We start from the raw sequence: 18,035 nt of genomic DNA, 5'->3' as shown, positions 1-18,035 counted from the left end.
AGCCGAGTCGGTTTCTCTTTCTCCCCCGTGCCAAGCTACCAAAGCGGCTTCACGCAAGAAAGGAATAACCTGATGTGGTGTGGCTCCGATCACGGCGCCGGCGCCGCCCCAGTCACCGGTGGTTGTTAAACCTGTTTTTTTAAGCACTACCACACCTACTAAATTTTTTTTACTAAATTTATACTAACAATCATCTCAACCGTTTAATTTAGATAGATAAAAGTTATAAAAACTCTAAAGACACTCATAGCATGCCAATGTCAGTATTAGTAAGAACTAAGCTCTGTCTTAAATTATAAGTCTTATATTTTTTAACACGGTCTTCAATACCATATAACAGATATAAAATTAGTATAACATGAAAGTACTTCAAAATATGATATAGTGATATAACATGCATAAGTAAACTTAGTATAGACATAGTTTATATGGTTATTAGCCAAAAGTTATTAAGTTTGATATTTTTTAGAAATGGGACGCCCTATAATTTAGAAATGGGACGCCCTATAATTTGGAATGCAGACTTTTCTCCTTTTTCCTTTTTTTTTCTTTTTTTGCCGAGTCATCAGCCAGCCAGCCTCCCCCTCCGCGTGAGACCCCCAACCTCAGCGACGCGACCGGCGGTCTCACGCGAAAGCGGACTCGCCACCACCCGATCCGATCCCCCGCGCGCACCGCGAGAGCCGCTCGTGCGTGGCGTTCGTCGGTTGGTTGGGTTCCTTTCTTTTTGTTGGTTTTTTCGCGGTGTTTTCACTGCGTTTTTCGCCCCGTGGCGCACGTCTTTGCTGCAACGGCGAAGGGCGTGTGTTTTGTTTTTGTTTTTGTTTAGTTTTGCCGCGTTCGTCAGAGGAGAGGTTTAGGTGCGACCAACCAGACCTGAGGCTGCGGCTGCGCGCTACGATACACGACGGACGCGGTCTTTCTTTGAAGCCCTGCCCAGAGGGGAGTACAGAGACTCTAGTAGCAGTCGCTCTCGTCGTCGTCGTCTCTTCCGTTTTTCTCCCGTCCTACCTTCATCCACACCTCGGATCGGTGGATCGACCGATCGATCGACGGGTGGTGGCACGTTGTTTTCTTCTCCATCCATCCATCCATCCACTCGGTGGCTATGGCGTAGGGAGGAAAATCACGAAAAAGAGGATCACTCGGACGGATTCTTTTCTCTCTCTCTCTCTTTTCTTCTTCTTGTTCTACTTCTTTGATCTTCTTCTTCTCTGCTGCTCTGCCGTCCATGGTGGTATGGTGGTGATGTGGTGGCGTGCAAGGTGAGGTAAAGGGGGTGTGGTGGTGGTCGGCTCGGCTGTTTATCCATCCATCCATGGATGCCGGTGAGGGTGGCGGCGCGCCCGCCGCCGCCGCCGCCGTGTCGAATGGGTTTGTTCACGCCGTCGTGCGGTGGTGCTTCTCTCCGCTCTTCTTCTGGCTGTTCACCGTCGCTCTCGTCGCCGCCATCCACCTCGCCTCCACCTACATCTCTCCCTCCAGGTATGAATCGATGATAAGCGATTTCACCAGAATCATCGATGATAATTTTGCGGGAATTCTGAATTTCTTGATGTTTTTGTTTTAAATTTTGTCAGAGACGAAGAGGACAAGGAGAAGAAGGCGCGGCGCGGCGGCGATTTCGCCGGAGCCGGGGAGGAGAGGGAGGAGGAGGAGGTGGGAAGGAACGACGACAAGATTCTGGAGATGATGCGGAGCTTCAGCTTCATGCATGCGAGCGAGGAGGATTTCATGGAGGGGATGGCTACGTACGACCACGTCGTCGCCAGGATGGCGCCGGAGCCGCTGCCGCTGACGCCGCCGGCCGCGCCGCCGCCGTCGACGTTCAGCTTCAGGTTCCAGCACCAGTTGCCCGAGATTCTCCGGGAGACGGCCGTGGTCTCGGGTGAAATACCTGTGCAAGTATTGGAAGAACACGAGCCGGAGAAGAAGCCGGCGATTGCGATGGAATCGAAGCAAGAACGCGAGCGCGATGCAGAGGAGAGAGAGGTGGTCATGGAGGAGGAGGAAGAAGAGGAGCAGAGTAGAGAGGTCGTGGAGGCGGCGGCGGCGGCGCCGATGATCGTGTCGACCACGCACAACTACCGGTTCTTGACGGAGCGTGACTTCCGAGGGTTCGTCAAGGAGCCGGAGGCCATCACGGTGCGCGTCCAGGAATCCTTCGTGCCATCGCCGGAGCTGGAGGCGGTGGCGGTGGCGGCAGCGGCGCAGCCGGAGGAGCGGCGAGTGGTCGACGGGGCGCCACGGCGCGGCTTCCTCACGACCAACGACTTCCGCCCGGCGAACGAGCCGGATAGCGCGCGCCAGAGCGTGGCGTCGCAGCTGGGGCGGAAGCCGGCGGCGAGCTCCCCGTCCGCCGCGTCGAGGGGCAGCGCCGCCGCCGCCGTGAGCGGGAGGACGAGCTTCGCGTCGGAGTTCTCCGGCTTCGGCGGCGACTCCGACTCGGAGTCAACCGCCAGCGACGGGTACTCGGTGAAGGACCTCGTCGTCGACTCCGACAGCGACTGGTTCCTCTCGGAGAAGGACTTCCCGGCGGCGGCGGTGGCCGGGCACGACGCCGGCAGCCTCAGGGGCTATTACAAGGCCAAGGTGCTCAAGGCCCTGGAAGCCCTCGACGCGTCGGCCTCCAACCTGGAACGTTCGTTCCAGGACTCGGCGACGACGGTGTCGCCGGGCTCGGTCGTCGGCCAGGCCTCGCCGGACATCATCGGCGCCGCCGACGACCCCGCCAAGTACCCCGAGGACATGTGGTCCCGGAGCCCCTCGCCGGACGTCGAGTACAACGAAGACGAGCACAAGGGAAACGAGGCGACGAACATGGCGGAGGAGGTGAGCTTCGACATGAGCGACGACGAGCGGCCGCCCGCCTCCGGCGGCAAGAAGACGACGGCGATGGCAGCATCATCATCATCATCATCACCGGTGCACGACGCCGAATCTGAAGATGAGAACAGCTTGGATCATTCGGAGAAGGAAACCATCACGATACATGATCATTCGTACGAATCTGTCTCCGATGTCAAGAGGAGGAGCCCAGAAGCAATCTCTGACGCAGAATTGGATGATGCCTCGTCTCGCCATGCTGCTGTTCTTGATGCCAAGGTAAGAAGCCCGGACGTTCATTCATCTGAACCCATCTTTGACAATTACGAAGAACATGAGGTCTCAAATGATCAATCACAAGCGGCAGTTTCTGATGAGAAGAGAAGCACACCGCATTCGGAGAGAGAATTTGCTGGTACAGACGATCGCTCACACGAACTCATTTCTGATGTTTGGAAAGATATTGTCGGTGCAAATGATCAGTCATTAGCATCAGCTCACGATGAAGAAAGAAGTCCTGATCAATCGGTTGCGATTATTTCTGATGATCACAAAGCAATTGTCAGTGCTACGAATGATTCCTCAAATGGAGAAGTTTCTGATCATAAGAGCACCCCAGAGACTGCAGAGCAGGAATTCAGTGGAAATGATGATCCATATGAACTAGTTGCCGATGCAAGGATCATTTCAGAGCGTGCAGAAGAAGATGATATCCCAAATGAGCGTCCAGGGAACGCCACTCGGCATGTCACCTTCTCCGTCGCCGAGAAGGGGAAGGTGTTGGACGTGGTGGAGGAGGATCAAGAGGACAAGTGGAAGGATTTGACGGAAGAGGAGGAGGACGAGCTGGAGTCACTGTGGGAGCACCAGGATCTGATCGAGCAGCTGAAGCTGGAGCTGAAGAAGGTGCGGTCGATCGGGCTACCGACGATCTTGGAGGAGTCGGAGACGCCGAAGGCACCGATGGAGGATCTCAAGCCATGGAGGATCGACGCCAAGTTCCTTCGCGAGGACCCAATGGACGAGCTGAATAAGTTCTTCAAGAGTTATAGGGAGAGAATGAGGAAGTTTGACATATTGTGCTATCAGAAGATGTATGCAATAGGTATGCACATTTTTACCATTACCAGTTTACCCTTATTTATCTCAGATTCTAGTACTAATATTTAGCACTAGAGTACAGTTGCTACTTTTGTAACTATCAAGCATAGCATCCACTAGCTTTTTAAAGCTAGTTAAGGACAAGATGCAGCTTTATGATGCTTTCCCTAGCAAATTTTTTGTTCAACTCAATGTCCTAAAAGATATATTTTTTTGGTTGCTTGAAATTCTGTTGTGCTAATATGGTACCGCAATTGGATTTGCCGCAGATTTTCTTCAGTTCAGAGGGCCTCAACAATCGGCAAATTCTCTAAAATCCTTATCACCAACGGTGACATCCATCCTGTCTCACAATTTCCGGTCGTCACGTCGAAAATCACCCGAGGACCCGTCAGAAAGGTTTCTCAAGGAGCTCCGGTATGACTTGGAGACAGTTTACGTCGGCCAAATGTGCCTATCATGGGAGTTCCTTCGGTGGCAGTATGAGCAGGCCCATGACCTGCCGGAATCCGATCCTTACCACAGCCATCAGTACAACCAGGTGGCAGGGGAATTCCAACAATTTCAGGTAGTTGTGCAGAGGTTTGTGGAGGATGAGTCCTTCAAGGGCCCTAGGTTGCCAAACTACATCAATAACCGATGTGTTCTTCGAAATCTCTTGCAAGTACCAGTAATAAAAGGTTATAATCAGATTTCAGAACCAAATAATCAGATAGTTCATCCATTGTATTTCTTTATATCATGTGCTAGATGATTTATTTGAATGTGAATGTTGGATTGCAGAGGACAGCTTGAAGGACAGGATGGAGGATCAGCGTAAGGGGAACTATGTCATAACGAGCGAGGAGCTGGAGGAGATCATGGAGGAATGCATGCGCGTCTTTTGGGAGTTCATCAGGTCCGACAGAGTCGAGACGACGTCGGTGCTCAAGGGCTTGTCGAGCACTCATGTTGAGCTCCAGGACCCTTTAGACCATGATCTTATGATGCACATCGACTCCACGTTACAGAAGGTAAATCACCAAATTTTCGCCAGTACCGACAAAATTGTGGATTTGCTACAGTAAGTACTAGTAGTGAAAATACTTGCTGCAGTACATGACACTGATAAGTGATTAACTCTGAAATGGATGCAGAAAGAGAAGAGGCTGAAGGATCTCCTGAGGACCGGCAACTGCATAGTGAAGAAGTTCAAGAAGCCCAAGGAGGACACCTTGAACCAGAGCCTCTTCTTCTCGCAGGTCGACATGCGGCTCGTGGCACGGGTCCTGCGGATGCCGAGGATCACCAGCGAGCAGCTGCAGTGGTGCAAGGCGAAGCTGGACAAGATCGCACTTGTAGATAGGAGGATCCACAGGGAGGCTTCATTTTTGTTGTTCCCCTGTTGAGAATACATATATAAATACACATGCTTCTTTTGTTCATTTTTCCCCCCTCCATAAATCATCTCCACCATGTAATCCACGGCTTGTAGATTTTTCTTAACCTTTTAGTAATCCAGGTCTCTTTACACATGTCCAGTAAATTACAAATTGTAACATGGTAAAACAGCTCATAAACCACAGAGTCCACACGGTACAGTACTTACAGTACCCTAGCTAGAAAATCAGAGTGTAATAAATCAGCATTTCCTCTCAAGAGGAAACATCTACCTCAGAATGCACAGATTTCTACTACATCTGAAGATGAACTGTGTTCATGTAACTTTGCCTCTGTCTGTCACCACATGGATGCAACTGCTGAAGTTGTAGTACTACGGTATGCGAATAAAGAAGCAATAAGGGCTTTGCCCGAGCAAAGATGAGCTGAATGCATCATCCTCAGTTCTTGCTGGATTGTTTGTGTGTGTATGTACCAGATGGTCCATCCACTGCACTGAGATCCACAGTTATTGATCACTTGTGTCCTCTTGGTGAAGATGAACAGTGTGCCCTGTGCTCCTCTTTTTTCTGATTGCCACATGAGGCAAACTAATGGCGGCCATAACCGGTCCTAACAACCAAAGTACTGACTGCAAACGCTGCATTCTGCTGCTGCGTACTATACCACAGCTGAGAGAGAGAGAGAGAGACAAATCATAACTCGCAAAGCGATAAGAAGGAAACTGCTGCTGGGGACCTGGGTGTTTGCTGGCCGCCGCCATTATCAGCAGGAAATGCGAGAGTGAGGCTCAGCATCGCAGCAGACAAAGGTGGATGCAGATGGAACAAGATGCAAACAGGCTGTGCGGGGTATGCGAGTTTAGAGCTCAACAGCGAAAGCTTGGATGTATTATCGCTTACACCATATGTCTCAAAATATAGCAATCTAGTATGAAATATGACACATCCTACTATTGCCAATATGTGTACATGTCTCGTATCCGGATTCGTAGGACTGGGATGATCTAGTACAAGATTACTACATTTTAGGATGGATGTAGTATCATTTTATCAACTTTTTGTGAGCGGTGAGTTGAGTAAGATGATGATAACAAACCGTGTCAATCTTGTTTCCGGAGAAAATCGATTCGAGAAATCCAAAAACTGGTTGGATGGCAAACAACTTGTCACCGATCAGTCCAACTTAACGATGTTGACAACGAAATTTCTATCCAGGTTACTACTATACTATACGTCTATACCATGCCCGATTTTACACGGAAATATCACTTAACTAAAAGCGATCACGATATTCACATAAAGAAGAAGCCAAATTTCCCGTCCAACTTTGCATTGGACAAAATTATTCAGATCAGGTTTCAGTGCAAGTGTTCAACTGGACGTGACATTTGCCATCTTTTTTCAAAAAAAATAAATTAATTTGACTTCTTGTTCAGCAGCCTAGATGAAATTTGCGACACTTGACATTTGCAGTGGGATTTGAAGTGACACGACAGCAGCCAGACGGCCCACGTAGATCCTGGGCCATCCCGATCCGGCCCATTACCGCATCAAGCGAATCTTAGCCGTCCGTGCTAGGTCAAGCCTCCCCCGGAGGCAGCCATTTATACCCCCATCCGCGCCGCCACGCGCTCTCTACCATTTCCTCCTCCTCCTCCTCCTCCTCCTCTAGGGTTTATCCATCGGCGACTACGCGGCGGCGGCGGCGGCGGCGACGGCGAGATGGTGCAGCGCCTGACGTACCGCAAAAGGCACAGCTATGCCACGAAGTCTAATCAGACGCGGGTCGTCAAGACTCCAGGTCTGGATCTTCTCTCTTCTTGGGGCACTTTTTCTTTTGGGGTTGGGTTCTTGATCTGTTGAGGTGGAAGATTTTTCGCCTGGTTGAGCGAGCTTTTGTGGCGTTGTGGTTGCAGGTGGCAAGCTCGTGTACCAGTACACCAAGAAGAGGGCGAGCGGGCCCAAGTGCCCCGTGACCGGGAAGAAGATCCAGGGAGTGAGTGCCTGCTTTATCTTGTCTACAATGCATCTTTTTTTGTTTGTTTATTTGTTTTGGTAGGATGATTTCTTGAGTGGTTTGGTGCAGTGGCTTGGTAGAAATTTGGGATAGGCCGATGAGTATTTCTGTTAAATGTAGATGAATTAGTAGCATTTGTTGCTCGATCTTAGCGTATCACCGTGTTGGAGTGCTGATTTATGATGCTTAACTATTTATTTAGCCTAGGACCTGATAATGATCGGACGTTCTTGTGTATTGTGCATTTAGTCTTTTTGGCACCTAGAAATGATTCCTTCTGGTGGATTTGATTACCTGGCGATTGGTCAACCATTTCTGAAATTTTCTGGAGAAATCTACGCACTGCATGATTTTCAGCTTGGCATATAAATGTAGAACAGCTGACCTGTGTTTTGTAAACTGATTGAATTGCATTATCACCATTGTTGTTTACTCATGTTTCTTTTGCTTTGTTTCTGTGCTCTTAAATATTGAACACACACACACACACACCCCTAATGCAGTCTAATTATTTTTTGCTGATTTGCTTTCTGCCACAAGTATAGTTTGTAACTATATCAATTATATTTCTGTAATTTCTGTGGGGATAACAGTTTTTATGATAGAACATTAAGATATTATTCTACTAATCAGAGTTTGAACATTGAACTAAGGGTGGTATATCAATTTTATCCCTTGTGAACTAATTCCAATAAAATGTGCAATGAAATCATCCTATCTAAATGCGTATGTTCAGCTTTAGGCTGTGGCAATCACTCATAGGCCTCATTGCTGGGTCTATGAACAGCTTTCTCATTCATACTCTTCGTCATGGTTTGTAACATGTACTGTGCTGGAAAACATATATAGTTCCTACACAAATCTAATCACTGAACTTTGTGTACTATGTATGAAACTGTTGGACTTTTGATTGTTGAATGTTTGTCACGATTAGCATTAGATAACACTTGTGTTGTGCCATTTTTATCGTATTATTTTACTGTATGAGGTGCATTATTTTGACTCAATACTGTCGCTTCCATTTTCAGATTCCCCATCTCAGGCCTGCTGAGTACAAGAGATCCAGGTTGTCTAGGAACCGCAGAACTGTGAACCGTCCCTATGGTGGAGTGCTCTCTGGAACTGCAGTTAGGGAAAGGTCAGCATAACATGCTCCAACATATCCACATTTGATTATAACATGTATCTTCTGTCACCTCACATGATTCATATTGCCTCGCAGGATCATTCGTGCTTTCTTGGTTGAAGAGCAGAAGATTGTGAAGAAAGTCTTGAAAATACAGAAAACCAAGGACAAGTCAGCCTCAAAGTAGACAACTCTTGGAAGTGGAAGCAAGGCGATGTGCTATAAACAAGGAAAACATTTTTGTTGATGGTGATGATCAATGGTCTAGCCTCTTCTAGCTGAATGTTTTAGTATAACTGTCTGAGTTTGGAGTACTTGAAATCCGTCTACCATTGTGATGCACTTGATGTCAAATGTTGCTGAGACATATTTGATCCGCTCTTTTGTTCACTTCTCTGAATTGCGAATGAATTTTACTTACTTGAGCTGGTGTTTTGTTTCTACTCTGTCTGTCTGATTGTTTGTGCTTCTGTTTCCCCTGAGGACAATGAACGTATGGTACGATATGATCCATGCATTTGGATAGGCAAATCTGCAGTCGTAAGCCCTCATATTACGTTTATCAGCCTTCTGTCCTTGGTCAGACTTAAGACGTATACAGTACTATATGGTGTATTTTATAGTTGATTAAACTGATGTATTGTTGTTGTCACAGAAGCGTCGATTATTTGATTATTTTACGACTTGGGCCGAGTTTAGTTACAAACTTTTTCTTTAAACTTCTAATTTTTTCATCGCATTAAAATTTTTCTACACACACAAACTTTTAACTTTTTCGTCACATCGTTCCAATTTCAATCAAACTTCTAATTTTTGCGTGAACTAAACACACGTCAAAATTAAGTTTGACTAAAATTGAAAGTTTGAAGAAAAAGTTGAAAGTTTATGTGTAGGAAAGTTTTGATGTGATGGAAAAGTTGAAGTTTGAAGAAAAAGTTGGGAACTAAACCAGCCTTGAAAGTGAACATCTACACTAAATTAATCAAAATTTAACCTTGTATTTCCAAAAAAAAATATTTCATTCACTATAATAATTCAACCCTGTAAAAAAATATTTCATTCACTATATTAACAAACTATAATAATTCAACCCTGTAAAAAAAATATTTCATTCACTATATTCAAAAAAAATATTTATGTCAAGAATGGGATTCGAACCCATGCCCTTTCGGACCAGTACCTGAAACTGGCGCCTTAGACCAACTCGGCCATCTTGACTTTGCATTTATGGCGTCATTTAAATCTTATGTAATTCGTTAAACTTGAATCCTTAATCCGACGGACCTCCCCCATGATTTACGGAGTAGTGCTACCTTCGTTTCCGAACCGGGAGTTGATTCATTCGCCAGCCATGGCGGATCGCCGCGCTCTCCAGTAGGTTACCCTCCTCCCTCTCCGATCCCTTCTCCTCCCCCCCTCGCGCCATCTACATGCCGCCTCGCCTCCTCCGGTCCTCCACCCCTCTCGCCGCCGCCCACCTTCGCGCGCTCTCCGCGTTCGCCCCGCGCGCTGGGGAGGGCGCGCCCCACCTGTTCGGCGGAATGCGGCCGCGGGCACCCGACCTCCTCGCGCGCCTCCCCGCCGAGCTCGCGTCATTCGCCCGCGCGCGCGCCGCGGGGCGCGCCGCGCCGAGCCAGTTCGCCTACGGCAACGCGCTCGCCGCGTGCGCCCGCGCCCCCGCCCCCGCGCTTGCCGAGCAGGTCTACTGCGCCGCATGGAAGGACGGGCTCTCCGGGAACGCGTACGTCTGCACCGGCATGGTCGACCTGCTCGCCAAGAGCGGCCGCCTCCGGGACGCGCTCAGGGTGTTCGCGGACGGGGACCCGAGCAGCGCCGTGTGCTGGAACGCGGCCGTCTCCGGGGCGGTGCGGAACGGCGAGGGCGGGCTCGCCGTCGAGATGTTCCGTGATATGGTGTGGGGCTCGTGCGAGCCCAACTCGTTCACTTACTCCGGGGCTCTCAGCGCGTGCGCGGCGGGTGAAGAGCTGAGCGTTGGGCGGGCGGTGCATGGTCTGGTGCTTCGGCGTGATCCTGAGTACGATGTGTTCGTTGGAACGTCGCTTGTTAACATGTATGCGAAATGTGGTGATATGGGTGCTGCCATGAGGGAGTTCTGGAGAATGCCAGTCCGGAATGTGGTTTCGTGGACCACCGCGATAGCCGGTTTCGTTCAGGATGATGAGCCAGTCAGTGCAATGCTGCTACTTAGGGAAATGGTGCGGAATGGCGTGGCGATCAACAAATACACAGCCACAAGTATCTTGCTTGCTTGCGCTCAGATGTCTATGGTAAGAGAGGCTAGCCAGATACATGGTATGGTTTTGAAGACAGAGATGTACTTGGATTGCGTTGTCAAGGAGGCATTGATTTCGACGTACACTAACTTTGGGTTTATTGAGTTGTCGGAGAAAGTGTTTGAAGAAGCTGGCACAGTAAGCAATAGAAGTATTTGGTCAGCCTTCATATCTGGGGTCAGTAACCATAGCCTTCTGAGATCAGTTCAGTTGTTAAGGAGGATGTTTCATCAAGGTCTAAGACCGAATGACAAATGCTATGCTTCTGTTTTCAGCTCTGTAAATTCAATTGAATTTGGTGGACAACTTCATTCATCAGCCATAAAAGAGGGGTTCATTCATGGTATTCTTGTTGGCAGTGCACTCTCCACCATGTACTCTAGATGTGATAATGTTCAGGATAGCTACAAGGTTTTTGAAGAGATGCAGGAACGAGATGGAGTCTCATGGACAGCAATGGTTGCTGGTTTTGCTACACATGGTCATTCAGTTGAGGCATTCCTAACATTCAGGAATATGATTCTTGATGGATTTAAGCCAGATCATGTGTCGTTAACTGCCATTCTTTCAGCTTGTAATAGACCAGAGTGTTTACTCAAAGGGAAGGAAGTTCATGGTCACACACTTCGTGTCTATGGAGAAACCACATTCATAAACGATTGTTTTATTTCCATGTATTCAAAATGTCAAGGGGTACAAACAGCTAGAAGAATTTTTGATGCAACTCCACGCAAAGATCAGGTCATGTGGTCCTCAATGATATCTGGATATGCTACAAATGGTTGCGGTGAGGAAGCAATCTCATTATTTCAGCTTATGGTGGCAGCAAGCATTCGAATAGATAGTTATATATGCTCGTCTATTCTTAGCCTATGTGCTGATATAGCAAGACCATTCTATTGTAAACCATTACATGGATATGCAATTAAAGCAGGCATATTGTCTGATCAGTCAGTAAGCAGTTCACTTGTGAAGGTGTACTCCAGAAGTGGCAATATGGATGATTCTCGTAAAGTTTTTGATGAAATAAGTGTCCCAGACTTAGTTGCATGGACCACTATAATTGATGGGTATGCTCAGCATGGAAGTAGTCAGAATGCATTGGCAATGTTTGATTTGATGGTTCAGCTTGGGGTAAGACCAGATACTGTTGTATTAGTGAGTGTTTTGTCTGCATGCAGCCGTAATGGTTTAGTTGAGCAAGGTTTTAACTATTTTAATTCAATGAGAACTGCATATGGGGTTGAGCCAGAGTTACAGCACTACTGTTGCATGGTTGATTTACTTGGTCGATCTGGGAGGCTTGCAGAGGCAAAATATTTTGTTGATAGCATGCCTATGAAACCAGACTTGATGGTATGGAGCACCCTACTTGCTGCTTGCAGAGTTCATGATGACACTGTACTTGGACGGTTTGTAGAAAATAAGATCCGTGAAGGAAATTATGATTCAGGTTCCTTTGCAACTCTGTCGAACATTCTTGCGAATTCTGGAGATTGGGAGGAAGTAGCTAGAATCAGAAAAACAATGAAGGGTGTAAATAAAGAACCTGGATGGAGTATGGTGTAAAAACCGAAATGCTTGAGGAGATCAGTTATAAACATATATTTCATGAGCAGAGATCGGCTATAAAGAGAGAAGCACCTTTGCCAAATATTTCTATTTTATGACCAAGACATTGCAGAGTATGTTCATGATTAAAACTTCTACAAAAATTCTTTTTTGAATGTCCCTAAGCTATTCTTTATTAGCACATGTGCTAAATTTTGATTGAGTTGGAGTGATAATATTGGGGAAATTGGAAATGAACACCCGTTGGTTTTATGTGGTCCTGCTCATGGAAAGGACGTTACAGTTATCAAAAGTTCCCACTGTTGGGAGAACTGGGTTTGTGATTCCTCTTGCTGTACTTTATCAACTATTCACTTTATGAGAATTTTCATATAATCATACTCGGCATATAGAGCACACCCCTAATTCTCAGAGTAAGCATAAGATCTTTATAGTACAGTGGAACTCAATTTATATAACTAAGCTATTCTTTCCTCAGTTAATCTTCCTTTAATATGAGTAACTTTCAGGTATAAATCTGACTTGATATATATAGCATGGTAGTTCTTTTGCTAACAACTGAAGGCTTCTCTTGGTCTTAGTGTCTATATGACTATGTAACATTTTCCTATAAAATGCTATTGCACATGACTGTAGGAGTTGGGAGTTAAGGGGAATTCACATGGCATATTGATATTGCTTGTCCAGTTATCTGAAGGATCACCCAATAAATCAAATGGAAACTTTATTTTCTGCCGGATTCCACATTCACTGCCTGTACTGTATTCAGTACCAGTTCTTGTATATGGATCCTCATCACTATTTTCAATGCCTCCATTTGTGCCTATAACCCAATCAACTTCATATCCATTGCATGGTTCAGTCTGTCCAAACCGTATGTTTGGCGAGGCTTCATATATGCTATTGATTATTCCAGGGGTTATGCTGAGAAGCAGCGATGTGGCACCTGACATATGCTGCAGGGTTTGTGTTTTGAATGGTAAGGTGACTGGACAATTATGGTTGTCTTTGTCTGATTGATGAGTTAAAGATGGACTGCACTTGAAGTTTATGACTTTACTAGAAGAGCCATCTTGTCTATTGTTGGGCTTCTGCTGCCTCCCCTGCAGGCACTGCTGACTGTTCAACTGAGTTATCGGTATTGCAACTTCTTCTGAGCAAGAGGAACTCTCTGAAGCAAATTGCGAGCTTGTTGTTGCAGTTGATTGAGGACCCCAGGGGTGAGATAACGCTCTTTGTGCCATAGAGTTAGGCTTTTTAAATATCTTACAAATAGCCCAGATATCCTGTTTGGTGCAGAAAAATATTAGAATGATATTATATAGTTATTTTATTTTATTTTTTTGCTATAACTATATAGTAATTCCAGTAAAATACTCACTTTGGCTGGTTTTTTATCTATTGGTATTTTAGAAAGTGAAGGCTCCGTGAGTGAAGGAAGTCTGAACTCATGCATCATCCAATCAGTCTTGAACCCTTTTGCTGCTCTCCCTTTGTAAAAGACAAGAGACTTCTTCAGGCTTATGCATTTGGTTCCCTCGGAAGAGTAGATGGGCCTCTAATACAAGAAGTTAAAAGAGGAAGAGAGGATGAACTGTATCCGAGCTTCATGAAACTTCCCTAAATCGTCATGCTTTATGCCGATACATGAGAAAGGGAGTTTAATATATGCTTTAAAATGAAATTACAACTGCTTGAACATGACAATGCGACCCACAGGTATGCATTTACCTCCTTGTATTGAGTAGTTCTTTATTCCTTCTCTTTCTGAACGCACTTGACTTGTTTGACAAGAGACTTTAGTCCCTTTCAATTTGCACCTAGATAAATGATCTAGGAGTCTAGAACACCATGAGCGAACATTCGATAATACTCACGCATATTATTTTTCCACTGTCATCTCAGTATCCAAATGAAATACTAGTAATTTATGTTAGTATATAGTGCAAGTTAAGCACTCATCAACAATTGTACTAGGCACCAATATTTACAACCTCAAGATTCTTAAATTCTAGATCCAGTGGCAATGCACTGATATAAGATGGGGAAAATCAGCGGGGGCCTCCCCTGCTGTGTTCCTTTCAAAAAAAAAAAGATGGGGAAAATTGTTGACGGTGTAAAAAAGTACTCCTTCCGTTTTTTAATAGATGACGCCGTTGACTTTTTTTACATGTTTGACCATTCGTCTTATTCAAAAATTTTATGCAAATGCATAAGATATAAATCACACTTAAAGTACTATGAGTGATAAAACAACTTATAACAAAATAAATTATAATTACGTAAATTTTTTGAATAAGACGAATGGTCAAACATGTGAGAAAAAGTCAACGGCGTCATCTATTAAAAAACGGATGTAGTATAAGACAGGGAAAAGTGTCAAGGGTGTAATAAATGTTTTGTTTGCATTACTGAAGTGGATAATAACTATGGACCATGATTTACATTCACATGTGTATAATACAGACATTCAATTAGCTAATATGTTTCATACTTTGGCATCACTTCTTTATCCATACACACTAACAGACTTTACACTCCCCCAAATCTTACAGGCATGACTGCATCTAATGACTGTTACAACGATGTGAATGGACCCAGAAAGCAAACGTTTAGCATCTCAGTAATATAATGGAGTCATCAACATCATTTGTTTGATTGTTTCTCATTGAATTTACCAGAGAAGTCAGTAAGGCAGACAGCAGATCAATCATATCGAAAGGAAAGGACAATCAGCGAATCAGTATCATCTGTTGACACAGATGATGTATGAACAGCCACTGATAGGGAAAAAAAATCATTGAGCCGACCTGAAAGCTACTCGCAACGATTCAGGAAAGTACAAATGCATTTGTTATGGCAATTATTGTTCTGTTAGTAACAATAGATCTATAGCAATTTGCATTTGTGTAGCCGCCATTTAGTCTGTGAGGTACAATAGAAATTTGAGAACTACAATACCTTCTAGAGACAAAGAAATATAGCAATACGGCAATGAAGAGAGAAGTTTCAGACCATATTATCTGAAGCGTGTTTCCATTAGATTTCATAGGTAGAAACAAATGACACAAGTCTTGTAAACTCCATTTTCACTAGCTCTAGAAGTTTCCAAACTACTATCTGAAGAACTTACAGATAGAGCTGTGGATGTTTTTTTTATATTTCTACAGAATTGAGGACCAAATTCAACTTAATTGGACAGATACAAGAAAGGCAAAGTCAGATAGAAAGCTGTTTGTGCTTCCTTTTGTAGATTAAAGTTAGATCATTGCAGATGAGTACAAACACAATATATTTCGCTCGTAATTTACTTCTGGGAGTTACGGGAAACATGAAATTACAGAGAACAGTAAAATAAAGGAGAACCCATTGTTCTTTTCAAGTATCTTTGATCAAGTTACTAAAGCATATGCACAAAGCCGTAGGCTGATCAGTCAAAGCCTTCAAGATGCTCCCAAAAGCTCCTTGATATCATACCCTTGCAGCTGAAGCAATTGAAAGTTATACATGTCAGTTACATCTCATAGTTACTACTGCATGAAATTAATATGCCAGTACATGCCATCTAAATTCTGAAATAACCAAGTAACATAAATAGACAATCATCAGATAACTACCCTATTCATATGCAATTCTCTGCAAGTTATACAACTCAACCCTATCTTGATCAAGAATGAATATGCTGACAAATTGGAGTATAAGACATACCTGAAGAAAGGTTAACAGTAATATTACTCCCGAGTTCCAAAATGCATGTATTGTGATAGGAGTTAGAAGATTATGGGTTTGAGCATATGAAAAACCCAACGCAACACCTGCATACCAATCAGAAATGTTATGGAAATGGAATAATAATCTCACAATGTAATAAATACTTCGATAGTTTCCAAAAGAAAATCACTGGTCATAAATTGATCATAGTATCACACTGAGGGTTTGCATCTATCATCTTTCTAACAAGAGGTCACAAATGCAAGACACCACGAGGCAGCTACACTTTAGTGTGATCAACTTTGTTGATAACCAAATGCATTCATGCACTTCGCCAAAACACGGAATTCACAGGGTTTTTATATCTTATTTCTAAATTGACATATAAAATTACCAAGTATAAACAACTGTGGGAATTGTCCAGGTGTCAGATGAGCAAAGGCAAATAGAGCAGCACTGACAAGTATGCAAACTGGAGTAGGAAACCTGTATACAAAGCAAACTGTTAAAAACAAGCAAAACTGCAAACTGTACATACCAATTTGCTATATGCAAGCATGTGAAAGGAAGCTACTAAAAAGAGCTAAATAGTATATGTTTGTTTACCACTTAGTCAAGGACACCATTAAAAATCCTCGAAACACAGTCTCCTCCAGAATTGGTGCTAGAACTCCAGTAATGCCCACCAGAAAAGCAGTGCTAATAATATATTAAAAAGTTGAAGACAAAGTCAGGTTATGACTGCCAGGTATAAAGGCATAAACCCACTGAAAACTGGATGGATGATACCTGGCACTTGATGAGCCGATTAATGGCAATAAAAGAACTAACGAGTCAGTCTGAAAAAAAAAGTCCAGAGAAATAGATCAGCAATCAGGACTCAAGAAACAGCACACTGAAAAAAGGTAATCAGTATAACAGGAGGTAAGTACACAAAACATGTTGAGATTCAATTTGGAAAAGCGTAAGCCCCTATCAATGTAAAGTGAGGCCTTACCACATAAGCTTGTCAGTCAAAGCATTGAATAAACCTTGTGTATGAAGCTTCACTTTATCAAAGGGTGCATTCCATCTTAATTATGCCGCAAACTGTTCCTAATTATGCTGTCTCATCTCAAACCAAAGAGAATAGGCATATTTGCTAATTCCTATGCTACTCATGGAAAACCTATCTTTCTGGCTTCCCTACCATCTGAATCTTGCACAAGTGACCATATGATAGCCTTGAGTTGTCATTGTTTAATCACAATCAGCTTAATCCAGTCCATACATGAGAAGATTGTGATTAGATAAGACCTAGGGTCATGCAAGGCAAGCCAAAAGGGTTGGGTAATCAAAGACAATGGTCTAATACAAATTGCATGAATTGCTCCATTTGGCATATTGTTATAGGTTATTGTTTAATGAATATTAAGCGGTCCAAGATGTGTTTTTTTTCTTGCTGAACAAATTGAATTAGAGGTTAATGATGAATGGGATTAAAACAATGTGAGTTAAAAACTAAAGATTGAGAGGTAATAATTAATTAAATGGGAATAAAATTGTATGGCCTGAGAAAAATCTATATAGTACAGTATGTAAAAGGCCTGACCTCTCTTTCTGGAGGTTCACCATTCAGATAAGTCATAGCAACCCCAACTAAAGCAATAGAAATTATAGCGCCAAAGAGACCAACTCCAGCCCACAGAAGCCAGCCATTTTGAAGCTTGAATGGTTCTTTAATATCTGCAAATTCAGCAAAAGTTGCTAGTTAGATATGCTTATTTCTTATTCAGAAAAAGCAGAAGTTGTAAAACAAAATTATCCATCATGACTTAAGCATGAAAGGCAGTGCCGAATGAAAATGAGGCTATGCCACGCACTTAGTTATAGGGTGAATCCAATTGCACTAAAGAATTGTAGAAAATTTTCCACAGTAGAGAAAATATTTTCTGAAAAAGAATGCACGATGTACTCTTCGCACAAGATCAAATCTATTGTAAGTAACATGGAAAGAATATCATGTC

The 18,035-nt window shown here is 44.1% G+C and overlaps 4 protein-coding genes and 1 non-coding gene across 8 annotated transcripts in view; 3 read left to right on the top strand and 2 right to left on the bottom strand.

Annotated features, from left to right (window-relative positions):
• The first annotated feature begins 886 nt into the window (after positions 1-886).
• LOC4347050 (uncharacterized) lies at positions 887-5,603 on the top strand. Its single transcript, XM_015756433.3, has 5 exons — positions 887-1,485; positions 1,581-3,931; positions 4,197-4,607; positions 4,711-4,940; positions 5,064-5,603. Exons 1-5 carry the CDS (start codon positions 1,319-1,321, stop codon positions 5,313-5,315), a joined length of 3,411 nt encoding a protein of 1,136 aa, XP_015611919.1. The 5' UTR covers positions 887-1,318; the 3' UTR covers positions 5,316-5,603.
• A 1,298-nt stretch (positions 5,604-6,901) lies between these two features.
• Positions 6,902-8,895, top strand: LOC9267671 (large ribosomal subunit protein eL34). Its single transcript, XM_015795854.2, has 4 exons — positions 6,902-7,110; positions 7,226-7,305; positions 8,355-8,464; positions 8,549-8,895. The coding sequence occupies exons 1-4, from the start codon at positions 7,032-7,034 to the stop codon at positions 8,637-8,639; spliced, it is 360 nt and encodes a 119-aa protein (XP_015651340.1). The 5' UTR covers positions 6,902-7,031; the 3' UTR covers positions 8,640-8,895.
• Positions 8,896-9,589: 694 nt separating this feature from the next.
• On the bottom strand, positions 9,590-9,670 carry TRNAL-CAG (transfer RNA leucine (anticodon CAG)). The gene has a single exon. It is a non-coding gene; the product is annotated as a tRNA-Leu (tRNA).
• An 87-nt stretch (positions 9,671-9,757) lies between these two features.
• On the top strand, positions 9,758-15,519 carry LOC4347047 (pentatricopeptide repeat-containing protein At1g74600, chloroplastic). Of its 4 annotated transcripts, none has more exons than XM_015756242.3 (4): positions 9,758-12,431; positions 13,235-13,538; positions 13,732-14,037; positions 14,874-15,519. In XM_015756242.3, exon 1 carries the CDS (start codon positions 9,883-9,885, stop codon positions 12,313-12,315), a length of 2,433 nt encoding a protein of 810 aa, XP_015611728.1. In that variant the 5' UTR covers positions 9,758-9,882; the 3' UTR covers positions 12,316-12,431; positions 13,235-13,538; positions 13,732-14,037; positions 14,874-15,519. The 4 variants fall into 4 exon arrangements, with proteins under 4 accessions (XP_015611728.1, XP_066160421.1, XP_066160422.1 ...); XM_066304324.1 differs by lacking the exon at positions 14,874-15,519 and having other exon boundaries at positions 13,235-13,297; positions 13,428-13,538; positions 13,732-13,873; XM_066304325.1 differs by lacking the exons at positions 13,235-13,538; positions 13,732-14,037; positions 14,874-15,519 and adding an exon at positions 12,955-13,096.
• Positions 15,520-15,540: 21 nt separating this feature from the next.
• Positions 15,541-18,035, bottom strand: part of LOC4347046 (uncharacterized) — a 3,714-nt gene continuing 1,219 nt past the window's right edge. Inside the window, exons 5-10 of the mRNA XM_015756248.3 lie at positions 17,621-17,754; positions 16,819-16,868; positions 16,636-16,728; positions 16,424-16,515; positions 16,027-16,133; positions 15,541-15,803 (exon numbers count right to left, since the gene is read on the bottom strand). Coding sequence (XP_015611734.1) covers positions 15,762-15,803; positions 16,027-16,133; positions 16,424-16,515; positions 16,636-16,728; positions 16,819-16,868; positions 17,621-17,754 — 518 coding nt within the window. The 3' untranslated portion in view covers positions 15,541-15,761. The remainder of the gene's footprint in view (positions 15,804-16,026; positions 16,134-16,423; positions 16,516-16,635; positions 16,729-16,818; positions 16,869-17,620; positions 17,755-18,035) is intronic.

This window comes from Oryza sativa, chromosome 9 (assembly GCF_034140825.1).
Source record: "Oryza sativa Japonica Group chromosome 9, ASM3414082v1".
In the NCBI taxonomy this organism is placed as follows: Eukaryota; Viridiplantae; Streptophyta; class Magnoliopsida; order Poales; family Poaceae; genus Oryza; species Oryza sativa.
Note: the sequence above shows the minus strand (reverse complement) of the source record. Positions and strands in the feature narration are given on the sequence as shown.

Bases quoted from the DNA above. Each gene is read 5' to 3' on its own strand.
- LOC4347050 (XM_015756433.3), top strand. From the start codon at position 1,319: ATGGATGCCGGTGAGGGTGGCGGCGCGCCCGCCGCCGCCGCCGCCGTG. The intron at 1,486-1,580 runs GTATGAATCGAT...AAATTTTGTCAG, and splicing joins ACCTACATCTCTCCCTCCAG to AGACGAAGAGGACAAGGAGA. The intron at 3,932-4,196 runs GTATGCACATTT...GATTTGCCGCAG, and splicing joins TCAGAAGATGTATGCAATAG to ATTTTCTTCAGTTCAGAGGG.
- LOC9267671 (XM_015795854.2), top strand. From the start codon at position 7,032: ATGGTGCAGCGCCTGACGTACCGCAAAAGGCACAGCTATGCCACGAAG. The intron at 7,111-7,225 runs GTCTGGATCTTC...TTGTGGTTGCAG, and splicing joins GCGGGTCGTCAAGACTCCAG to GTGGCAAGCTCGTGTACCAG. The intron at 8,465-8,548 runs GTCAGCATAACA...ATTGCCTCGCAG, and splicing joins GGAACTGCAGTTAGGGAAAG to GATCATTCGTGCTTTCTTGG.
- LOC4347047 (XM_015756242.3), top strand. From the start codon at position 9,883: ATGCCGCCTCGCCTCCTCCGGTCCTCCACCCCTCTCGCCGCCGCCCAC.